At 36.2% G+C, this 12,664-nt stretch overlaps 2 protein-coding genes across 4 annotated transcripts in view; both read left to right on the forward strand.

The window, feature by feature from the left end:
- SMC6 (structural maintenance of chromosomes 6) overlaps positions 1-12,664 on the forward strand; it is a 78,773-nt gene that overhangs the window by 40,556 nt on the left and 25,553 nt on the right. For all 3 annotated transcript variants that reach the window (XM_007183491.2, XM_057557887.1, XM_007183492.3), the window contains 2 exons: positions 4,587-4,747; positions 8,183-8,318. In XM_007183491.2, the coding sequence (XP_007183553.1) occupies positions 4,587-4,747; positions 8,183-8,318 (297 nt within the window). The remainder of the gene's footprint in view (positions 1-4,586; positions 4,748-8,182; positions 8,319-12,664) is intronic.
- Positions 9,573-11,387, forward strand: LOC103017276 (ubiquitin-like modifier-activating enzyme 5). Its single transcript, XM_057557891.1, has one exon. It carries the CDS (start codon positions 9,588-9,590, stop codon positions 10,629-10,631), a length of 1,044 nt encoding a protein of 347 aa, XP_057413874.1. The 5' UTR covers positions 9,573-9,587; the 3' UTR covers positions 10,632-11,387.

Here is a 12,664-nt window from a genome sequence, read left to right on the forward strand (position 1 = left end):
GCAGCAAGGGAAAAACGACAAATAACATACAAGGGAACTCCCATAAGGTTAACAGCTGATTTCTCAGCAGAAGCTCTACAAGCCAGAAGGGAGTGGCATGACATATTTAAAGTGATGAAAGGGAAGAACCTACAACCAAGATTACTCTACCCAGCAAGGATCTCATTCAGATTTGACAGAGAAATCAAAAGCTTTACAGACAAGCAAAAGCTAAGAGAATTCAGCACCACCAAACCAGCTCTACACAAGTGCTAAAGGAACTTCTCTAAGTGGGAAACACAAAAGAAGAAAAGGACCTACAAAAACAAACCCATAACAACTAAGAAAATGGTCTTGGGAACATACATATTGATAATTACCTTAACGTGAATGGATTAAATGTTCCAACCAAAAGACACAGGCTCGCTGAATGGATACAAAAACAAGACCCATATATACACTGTCTACAAGAGACCCACTTCAGACCTAGGGACACATACAGACTGAAAGTGAGGGGATGAAAAAAGATAGTCCATGCAAATAGAAATCAAAAGAAAGCTGGAGTAGCAATACTCATATCAGATAAAATAGACTTTAAAATAAAGAATGTTACAAGAGACAAGGAAGGACACTACATAATGATCAAGGGATCAATCCAAGAAGAAGATATAACAATTATAAATATAAATGCACCCAACATAGGAGCACCTCAATACATAAGGCAACTGCTAATAGCTATAAAAGAGGAAATCGACAGTAACACAATAATAGTGGAGGACTTTAACAACTCACTTACACCAATGGACAGATCATCCAGACAGAAAATTAATAAGGAAATACAAGCTTTAAATGACACAATAGACCAGATAGACTTAATTGATATTTACAGGACATTCCATCCCAAAACAGCAGATTACACTTTCCTCTCAAGTGCACACAGAACATTCTCCAGGATAGATCACATCTTGGGTCACAAATCAATCCTCGGCAAATTTAAGAAAACTGAAATCATATCAAGCATCTTTTCAGACCACAATACTATGAGATTAGAAATCAATTACAGGGGAAAAAAAACATACAAAACACAAACACATGGAGGCTAAACAATACGTTACTAAATAACCAAGAGATCACTGAAGAAATCAAAGAGGAAATCAAAAAATACCTAGAGACAAATGACAACGAAAACACGATGATCCAAAACCTATGGGATGCAGCAAAAGCAGTTTTAAGAGCGAAGTTTATAGCAATACAAGCCTACCTCAAGAAACAAGAAAAATCTCAAATAAACAATCTAACCTTACACCTAAAGAAACTAAGAGAAAGAAGAACAAACAAAACCCAAAGTTAGTACAAGGAAAGAAATCATGAAGATCAGAGCAGAAATAAATGACATAGAAACAAAGAAACCAGTGGCAAAGATCAATAAAACTAAAAGCTGGTTCTTTGAGAAGATAAACAAAATTGATAAACCTTTAGCCAGACTCATCAAGAAAAAGAGGGAGAGGACTCAAATCAATAAAATTAGAAATGAAAAAGGAGAAGTTACAACAGACACCACAGAAATACAAAGCATCCTAAGAGACTACTACAAGCAACTCTATGCCAATAAAATGGACAACCTGGAAGAAATGGACAAATTCTTAGAAAGGTATAACCTTCCAAGACTGAACCAGGAAGAAATAGAAAATATGAACAGACCAATCACAAGTAATGAACTTGAAACTGTGATTAAAAATCTTCCAACAAACAAAAGTCAAGGACCAGATGACTTCACAGGTGAATTCTATCAAACATTTAGAGAAGAGCTAACACCCATCCTTCTCAAACTCTTCCAAAAAATTGCAGAGGAAGGAACACTCCCAAACCCATTCTATGAGGCCACCATCACCCTGATACCAAAACCAGACACATACTACAAAAAAAGAAAATTACAGACCAATATCACTGATGAATATAGATGCAAAAATCCTCAACAAAATACTAGCAAACAGAATCCAACAACACATTAAAAGGATCATACACCATGATCAAGTGGGATTTATCCCAGGAATGCAAGGATTCTTCAATATATGCAAATTAATCAATGTGATACAACATATTAACAAATTGAAGAATAAAAACCATATGATCATCTCAATAGATGCAGAAAAAGCTTTTGACAAAATTCAACACCTATTAATGATAAAAACTCTGCAGAAAGTGGGCATAGAGGGAACCTACCTCAACATAATAAAGGCCATATGCGACAAACCCACAGCAAACATCATTCTCAGTGGTGAAAAACTGAAAGCATTTCCTCTAAGATCAGGAACAAGACAAGGATGTCCACTCTCACCACTATATTCAACATAGTTTTGGAAGTCCTAGCCACAGCAATCAGAGAAGAAAAAGAAATAAAGTAATAGAAAGTGGAAAAGAAGAAGTAAAATTGTCACTGTTTGCAGATGACATGATACTATACATAGAGAATCCTAAAACTGCCACCAGAAAACTACTAGAGCTAATCAATGAATCTGGTAAAGTTGCAGGATACAAAATTAATGCACAGAAATCTTGCATTCCTATACACTAACAACGAAAGATCAGAAAGAGAAATTAAGGGAACAATCCCATTCACCACTGCAACAAAAAGAATCAAATAGCTAGGAATAAACCTACCTAAGTTGGTAAAGACCTGTACTCAGTAAACTATAAGACACTGATGAAAGAAATCAAAGATGACACAAACAGATGGAGAGATATACCATGTTCTTGGATTGGAAGAATCAATATTGTGAAAATGACTATACTACCCAAAGCAACCTACAGATTCAGTGCAATCCCTATCAAATTAACAGTGGCATTTTTTACAGAACTAGAACAAAAAATCTTAAAATTTGTATGGAGACATAAAAGACCCCGAATAGCCAAAGCAATCTCGAGGGGGAAAAAAACGGAGCTGGAAGAATCAGACTCCCTGACTTTAGACTATACTACAAAGCTACAGTAATCAAGACAATATGGTACTGGCACAAAAACAGAAATATAGATCAATGGAACAGGATAGAAAGCCCAGAGATAAACCCATGCACCTATGGTCAACTAATCTATGACAAAGGAGGCAAGGATATACAATGAAGAAAAGACAGTCTCTTCAATAAGTGGTGCTGGGAAAACTGGACAGCTACATGTAAAAGAATGAAATTAGAACACTCCCTAACACCATACACAAAAATAAACAAAATGGTTTAGAGACCTAAATGTAAGACCGGACACTGTAAAACTCTTAGAGGAAAACATAGGACGAACACTCTTTGACATAAATCACAGCAAGATATTTTTTGATCCACCTCCTAGAGTAATGGTAATAAAAATAAACAAATGGGACCTAATGAAACTTAAAAGCTTTTGCACAGCAAAGGAAACTACAGACAAGACGAAAAGACAACCCTCAGAATGGGAGATAATATTTGCAAATGAATCAACTGACAAAGGATTAATCTCCAAAATACATAAACAGCTCATGCAGCTCAATATGAAAAAAAAAACAACCCAATCAAAAAATGGGCAGAAGACCTAAATAGACATTTCTCCAAAGAAGACATACAGGTGGCCAAGAAGCACATGAAAATCTGCTCAACATCACTAATTATTAGAGAAATGCAAATCAAAACTACAATGAGGTATCACCTCACACCAATTAGAATAGGCATCATCAGAAGGTCTACAAACCACAAATGCTGGAGAGGGTGTGGAGAAAAGGGAACCCTCTTGCACTGTTGGTGGGAATGTAAATTGATACAGCCACTATGGAGAACAGTATGGAGGTTCCTTGAAAAACTAAAAATAGAATTACCGTATTACCCAGCAATCCCACTACTGGGCATATACCCTGAGAAAACCATAATTCAAAAAGACACATGCCCTCCATTGTTCATTGCAGCACTATTTACACCAGCCAGGTCATGGAAGCAACCTAAATGCCCATTGACAGACGAATGGATAAAGAAGATGTGGTACATATATACAATGGAATATTACTCAGCCATAAAAAGGAACGAAATTGGGTCATTTGTAGAGACATGGATGGATCTAGAGACTGTCATACAGAGTGAAGTAAGTCAGAAAGAGAAAAACAAATATCGTATATTAACGCATATATGTGGAACCTAGAAAAATGGTACGGATGAACCGGTTTGCAGGGCAGAAATAAGAGACACAGATGTAGAGAACAAAGGTATGGACACCAAGCGGGGAGAGTGGCGGGGGATGGGGGGCGGTGTGATGAATTGAGAGATTGGGATTGACATGTATACACTGATATGTATAAAATGGATGACTAATAAGAACCTGCTGTATAAAAAATAAATAAAATTCAAAAATATATATATCAGTTTGTCATAAAACATCATTTCTTATGTTTTTAAGACTCTTAATAGTTTAATTCTTTGAATCTTGAAAGTTGTTTTTTTAATTATTTTATTTTTCTCATGGAATTATTTCATTTGAATGTTTAAATAAAAATACTTGAATCTTAAAGTGGTAATAGGTAATATTTTGAAATTATATACAACAGAAATGCTTTGGCATTTTTTTAAAATGTATTTTCCCCTCTATTTTTTTAGAATAATTCTGTAGCTCGTAAAGTAATGCAGTCCCAAAAGCCACCCAAAAATTGTAGAGAAGCTTTTACTGCTGATGGTGATCAAGTTTTTGCAGGGCGTTATTACTCATCTGAATATAAAAGACCTAAGTTTCTCAGCAGAGATGTGGATTCTGAAATAAGGTTAGTGTCCAGTGTAGCTTTACTGTATTATTCCCACTAGTTCTTTGGGGTTCATTTCTTTTCATATTACTCTATTAGTAGTTATGTAAGTGAAGAATTGTGAGTAATCTGTTTGGTCTTAAAAGATCATTTATCTGGATGTAGGATTCTAGATTGACGGTTATTTTCCATCATGACTTTGATGACAGTATTCTGGGCTTGACGAGCTGGTCTGCACATTGATTATTACCTGTCTGCAAGGAGGTAAGGAGCTTAACTCAGAATGTAAATTAGCTACATCACTATACCACTGTTTAGTTTTGCTGATTTTTCTCAGCGAGAGTACAAGTGTGGTGGGTATACATTCTGGCTCAAGGTCCTTGCTGTGTCTCTGCTTGGTACTTTGAGTTGCACTGTTCTAGAAGAAAAATCAGTCGGCACTGTTAGATCAAATGCTTAGGGAGGTAGAGCTGCTAGAGGAGACGCAGTGAGAAGCCAAACAAAAAACTAAAGGTACTTAATAAGATTCAAACGCGTGCAAAAAGAATTTTTGGTACGAAAAAGCATGATTTTCCCAACTGAACTGTCAGTTGATGAATTGATAAGGTGGAGCTGAATTAATGACCTAGAAGACCTCAAGCAGAAGAACATAGAACTTAGGTAAAAGCACTATCTAAGAAAACTGAGTAAAAGTGAAAGTATTCTAAATGGCTTTTATATATAGGGGGAAATGAGGTTTTTTTAAAATAGATATCTGATTTTCAAATTATATTAGTTATTTTTGTATGATTATGAGAGCAGCATAAAGCAAAATAACCATAGTGAATATTGGAAAGTTTAGTAAAATTTCTTTTTTAGCAACAGAAAACTTGAATGACCTGCAACTTGTTATTACAGCACTCAACACACATTTTAAATTGACACTGAATCTTTGTGATAGGATAGATGAAAATTCATCAATGTCTGAACGTACCTGTATAAAAGTGACCTGTAAAGTGATAAATTTTTGTCCGCTGTGCCATGACACTTAAATCATGCCCTTCTAATTCTTAACTGGGTAAGACTAAATTATATAGTACTCAAGCAAACAAGAATGCAAATGTATAGGCAATATCATGGTAGTGTTACTGTAATTCATGCTTTTTCTTTCAACAAAAAACGCCTTGTGCATTTATTTGTGTTCCACATCTTTAAAAAAAAGGTATGACATTCTTGGAAAAGGTAGTAAGTGTATCAGCAGCAAATCAGGATCCCTGATTCTAGCATTTTAGTAGTAATGGTTTAAGACTTACTTAGGAAGTTAATAATTGGCTTCATTTTTAGCTAAAATATTTGCATCAATGTGTAGTGGAGAGAGCTTTTGTTTTAAAAGCCAGATGAACATTGGTTTTTTAAAAATTGTTTCTCACCTTGATAAACTTTATTGATTGAAAATGTACTAAGTTATCATGATACTTAAATGATGTTTGTGTCATCTGTTTTGACCTGAACCAGTATGATAGTTGTCTGATATTTGGAAATTTAAAAAAATTCACTGGTGTTTTTTAATTACGGAAAATATAAATTGGAAAACAAAAGTAGCTCATAATTCCATCTCTCCACAGTCCCTGTGGACATTTTAAAAATGATTAAAAGTAATATAGGCATATGGTGAGAAAATTCAAACAGTACAGAAATGTATGCAATGAAAAGTGAAGCCCTTTGCCCCCGCTTAGGTATGATGTTTTCAAGGTTCATCCATTTGTGCTGTGTATAAGTATGCGTACGGTGTCTGTGTCTTGCTTTTTGTCTCTCAATATTACATCTTGGAGATGGTTCCGTATCAGGACACGTAGAGCTGCCCCTTGGTGTGGCTGTTCCATAATCCACCTGACCAGTTCCTGTTGATGGACACACATGTTATGTTATCTGCAGTTTTCTCCTACTGTAGCAGTGCTGCAGTGAGAACACACATGTGTATCTTGGGATACTTCTGAAAGGATGTGCATCGATTAAATTCTAAATGGTGAAAATGCTGAGTCAAAGGATATGTGAATTTAAAAACTTTTTAATAGCTGTTGCCAAATGACTGTCATTGTTTTATTAACATACAATTTATGGCCTGATTTTAAATATTTAATAACATGAAACAATTACTAATATTTTTCATACTTAATAATATTAAACGAGCCTTAATATTTATTAAAATAAATAATATTTAAATTTTATTTTATTATTATGTAAGTTGATCATTTAATAGCAATTGCCAAATGACTACAGAACAACTGATTCCCTAATCCCCTCTCACACTATGAGTATATGAAGTATGCTTTTCTATACCCTCATCAACTCAGCACTGGCAGATTCCTGTTAATGAAAGATGGCTCTGAAAAAGTTTTTGCATCTGGCTCCATTTCTACCAGAAATACCACACTTACTCTCCTCTTTTTCTCATTTTATCATTTGTTTATCATTCATTCAGCTAACATCATTGATTTTTGTTTTTAATTTTGAGACTTCCACAAGGTAGCACGTTTCTAATAGTTCATCAAATTTAAGATGCTCTATTATTTTATATACCAGTAAAAAAGAAAAGTATTGATAGTTGAACCATGGACTGGAAGATGATTTCAGAATTCAGAGATGTTAAAATGTGGAAAAATGTGCATCTTAGTGAAATCTGGCATACACTCTTTATCAGAGAAAAGTTGTTCTTAATTGCACAGGTGGTTCTCTTCCACCAGGCACAGAGTTTTAGAAGAGAGAGTGACTGAGACAGGAAAAGATCACTTCTGAAGACAGTTGCCTCTGCTGGCATAGAGACCCTTTATGGCTTTGGCATCTGCTGACCTTATCCTCCACCTCTTTTCATTGTCCTCTCCTTCTCTTTCACTCCCCACACATTCATAGCATGTATTCACCACAGAAAATGTTGAGCTGACCTTCAGTTTTACTGACCTTCAGTCTTACTTGTTTTTCACCTCTCTGTGCCTTTGTGTATTTCTTTCCGTCTTCTCTAGGTGGTCCATCTGGTGAAAACTTCAGAGAACACAAGTCAGTTGTCACTTCTCCCAGACTTACTCTTAGGTTCCCGTCGTATTGTGGACATATAGTGCAGTGTCCTGTTCACATTTCAATGTTATGGTTTATTTCCTGATGTTTTGCCTTTTTGTTTGATTCTTTTATGCCTTAATTTTTTTTCTACCTCTGCCTATCACTGTGCACAATGCCTACCACAGATAAATCATAAATACTTACTAATGAAGTAAGTAAAATTTAATTCCAGTTTAGAAGATGTTTTTTGAAATCTCTGTATTTTCATGTTATGAATTACTTGGTAGGAATAGAGAACTGGTTTAACTGCATAGGTTTTGCAAAAAAGCTATTACAAATAGGGCTTTCTTTGTAAAGATCTAAATATTTGTAATATTCAGAAGTAAATTTAAAGTATTTTTTTACCCTCTCTTCTCTGTTAAGTGACTTGGAGAATGAGGTTGAAAATAAGAAAGCCCAGATAGCAAATCTTCAGCAACATTTGTCTGCCCTTGAAAAGGATATTAAACACAATGAAGAACTTCTTAGAAGGTGCCAACTACATTACAAAGAGTTAAAGGTAAAAAAACATCATTTTGTTTTCTCAGCTTAATCATTTCCAAGTTATTTTTAAGGTCTTAACATTCATTTAGTTAGACGAATAGTTCTCAAATATTTTGGCTCAAGCCCCTTTACAATCTTAAAAGAGCTTTTGCTTGTGTGGGTTTTATCTATCAGTATTCATATTATTAAAAATTAAAGCAAAATTTAAGAATATTTATTAATTCATTTAAAAATAATAAGTCCATTATATGTTAACATAAATAACCTTTTTATGAAAAATAACTCTTTTCCAAAACCAAAAAGATTTATAAAAAGATTGACGTTTTTTATATTGTTTTAAATCTCTAACATCTGGCTTAATAAAATTCACCTGAACTGTCATATCAGCTTCTGTTATCAGTCTGTTGCAATATTACACATCATAGTTATAAACCTCCTGTACACCTGTAAGAAATTGATAGTAAAATTGGTCTTAAAAAAAATAATGCCGGGCTTCCCTGGTGGCGCAGGGGTTAAGAATCTGCCTGCCAACGCAGGGGACACGGGTTCGAGCCCTGGTCCGGGAAGATCCCACGTGCCACAGAGCAGCTAAGCCCGTGCGCCACAACTACTGAGCCTGCGCTCTAGAGCCCATGAACCACAGCTACTGACCCTGGGTGCCACAACTACTGAAGCCCGCGCGCCTAGAGCCCGTGCTCTGCAACAGGAGAAGCCACCACAATGAGAAGCCAGAGCACAGCAACAAAGACCCAACTCAGCCAAAAATAAATAAAATAAAATAAATTAAAAAAAAAAAAAATCGACCCCCCCCGCCAGGTGCCGCTGCTGGGCAGCACTGGCCCACGACTTGGGCTGTGTCAGGAAATGCCAGAAGGGCCTCGTGTGTTTGGATTTAAAATTTTCAGTCAGCCTCAGAGTTGGAGGCCTCAATTCTAAAGAAAGCAAACCCACTTTAGTCACTACGGGTAAATACAAACGCCGAAGCCTCCTCCGCCTCCAAATTTAATGCACCGGCAGGCGGAAGACCTATAGGGTCCGGTTCAGAAAAGGGCCCGTCAGGACCTCGAGCCCAGGAATAAAAGATGCTGCGGATTCTCCTGGCCGCCCGGTTGGAAAGGCAACATCGCAGGCCGCCGGCTCTGGACCCTGATGACCCGGGCCCTGCTTCAGCCCGGGCGAAGAGGGAAACTGAAAGGGCTGGTTTTTCCTTGAGGGGGAACGATGACTGCAACGCACCGGAAACGGCGCGCTGAGAGGCCCGCGGGAGCGGCGCAGACGCCGCCTGATGGCGTTGAAACGAATGGGAATTGTAAGTGACTATGAGAAAATCCGTACCTTTGCTGTAGCAATAGTAGGTGTTGGAGTTGGCAGTGTGACTGCTGAAATGCTGCCAAGATGTGGCATTGGTAAGTTGCTGCTCTTTGACTCTGACAAGGTGGAACTGGCCAATATGAATAGACTTTTCTTCCAACCTCATCAAGCAGGATTAAGTAAAGTTCAAGCAGCAGAACATACTTTGAGGAACATTAATCCTGATGTTCTTTTTGAAGTACACAACTACAATATAACCACAGTAGAAAACTTTGAACGTTTCATGAATAGAATAAGTAATGGTGGGTTAGAAGAAGGAAAACCTGTTGACCTAGTTCTTAGCTGTGTGGACAATTTTGAAGCTCGAATGACAATAAATACAGCTTGTAATGAGCTTGGACAAACATGGATGGAGTCTGGGGTCAGTGAAAATGCAGTTTCAGGGCATATACAGCTCATAATTCCTGGAGAATCTGCTTGTTTTGCATGTGCTCCACCGCTTGTAGTTGCTGCAAATATTGATGAGAAGACTCTGAAACGAGAAGGTGTTTGTGCAGCCAGTCTTCCTACCACTACGGGAGTGGTTGCTGGGATCTTGGTACAAAATGTGTTAAAGTTTCTGTTAAATTTTGGTACTGTTAGTTTTTACCTTGGATACAATGCAATGCAGGATTTTTTCCCTACTATGTCCATGAAGCCAAATCCTCAGTGTGATGACAGAAATTGTAGGAAGCAACAGGAAGAATATAAGAAAAAGGTAGCAGCACTGCCCACACAGAAGGTTGTTCAAGAAGAGGAAGAGATAATACATGACGACAGTGAGTGGGGTATTGAGTTGGTATCTGAGGTTTCAGAAGAGGAACTGAAAAATTCTTCAGGTCCAATTCCTGACTTACCTGAAGGAATTACAGTGGCATATACAGTTCCCCAAAAGCAAGAAGATTCTGTACCTGAAGTAACAGTGGAAGATTCTGGTGAAAGCTTGGAAGACCTCATGGCCAAGATGAAGAACATGTAAATAATGGACTGGCCTGTATTTTATTTCCTAAACCTGTTCCCTAGCAATTAAAAAGAAAATCATTTAAAACTGAGAAAACTTAGGGCAACATCAGTTGATGTATAATCTTCACTGAATTGTTATACTGTTTAAAAATACTGTGACTATTGCTTGTTACTCTCCCCCCCACAACTAAATCAGAAACTCTCCTAAAACTTATGTTTCATTCTAGTAAGAAAACTTCAAAGGATTATTGCAGGCAGTTATAAATCTTATTTAAAACTTAGCCATTGAACTGTTTTTGGCCTTTTGGGAGGGGTGGGAAGAAAGGACCAATTTGATTTGCCTGAGGCCATGGACAACAGAATAGTGTGTGGTCAAGTATAGGGAAAGAACAAGAGGTACAACCTATTGATTAGAGCCAGCAGGCATCCACTCATTGTGTTTGGAATTGCTCTCTACAGGAAAACTGCCCACTACTACTAACTTGAGCAACAATGAATTTCAAATAGTAAACCTATAAAATAAAAACATCCTTTCAAATGTTTCCTGATGAAACACAAGCTGAAATACAGTCATTGGAAAAGTTTGTAAACCTCTGAATTATATATTCAAAACAAGACAGAGTCAAATAAGAGGAAGCTTTCTTCATGGATAGACAGATAAAGATATTTTCAGGATGTACAAATTATATTTCTGCACTGATTAAGAAAAAGCATATCATCTGTGGAACATATATCTGAGTCAGTGTGCTTTATTGAGGAGCAAAAGATAAATTTAGGCTAAGATCATCTAAATTATACCCATCATATGGGCTACCTTCTAATACTTTATTTTATTTAAATTTGATTCCGTGGGTAATTAGATATTGGCAAAGGTTTGTCCTGGATAACAGACAATAAAAGAGGTCAAAATTGCCTCTGCAACGATTGACATGTATTTCTTCACAGGGAAGAGTATCATTTTCCCTGATCGTGACCACTAAATCGTAATTTGATAAACTGGTTTTCTCTGGATTTTGCATACAAATAATGAAGGCTTAGAGAACCTTGTTTGAAATAAATTCCTAATAGTTTGGAGAGTAATAAAGACACATGCATGTGTAACCATTATCTGTAGGCTGGTACTATGCTAGTCTCCTATTTTGATGACTTTTTTTGCTCTGAAAAGATATAAATGTCTAAATTCTATCTCTAGGAGGAAAATGTCATTAAAAAATTAAAAGTGCATTTCCCACTTGTAAAGTAAAATTCTAAAAATAATTTCAGAAAGCCCCAAATATCAAATATGTTTAATATATTAGCTTTGAGATTTTAGCATACTGCGATTCTTATGTTTAGAGTGATGCCAGGAAAGTATGGGGATAGTTTCTCTAGCCTTGAAACATATTTACGTTGCCTTAGTAGGTCATTTGTTGTTGTTTAAAATTTTAGTGTAGTCATCTGTAAAATAAGTTTTCTAGTTCCTAGAGATGCTTTGAATTTCAAAAAAGAAATGCAGTCTTTCTAAGTCCCATTCCTTTGGTATACTAATTTAGTACCTCTGGTACACTAATTTGGTACCTCTGGTACACTAATTTGGTAATGCTTTACTTATAAGTTTATATAGTTTGATAAATAGCTAGAACCTACTATCCTTTTTTCTTAAAATTTTTATTGGAGTATAGTTGATTTACAATATGTGTTAGTTTCAGGTGTACACAAATTGAAACAGTTATACATATATATATTAGAACCTGCTATCTTCTAAAGACCTTTTTTCTGTTCTTAATTTGGCACTGTACCCTGCTGGTGTCTTATACTGTACCAAATCTTATCTAATTTTTTTGTCTTATATCTCCCATTAAAGTTATTATTTTAGCAGGAAAAAAAAAGCTTTTAAATAAATAAATAAATAAATAAATAAATAAAGCCTTAGTGTTTTTATGAAAATAGTGTTGACTTCATGGACCCTCTGAAAGAGTCTCAGAGACACCCAGGAGATAGTGGGATTGGACTTTAAGAACCACTGGAGTAATCTTTCCAAAACTGAGACTGGATGTTTCAGGAAAGTAC

Source organism: Balaenoptera acutorostrata, chromosome 12 (genome assembly GCF_949987535.1).
Source record: "Balaenoptera acutorostrata chromosome 12, mBalAcu1.1, whole genome shotgun sequence".
In the NCBI taxonomy this organism is placed as follows: domain Eukaryota; kingdom Metazoa; phylum Chordata; class Mammalia; order Artiodactyla; family Balaenopteridae; genus Balaenoptera; species Balaenoptera acutorostrata.

Coding starts and splice junctions, on each gene's coding strand:
- LOC103017276 (XM_057557891.1), top strand. CDS start 9,588: ATGGCGTTGAAACGAATGGGAATTGTAAGTGACTATGAGAAAATCCGT.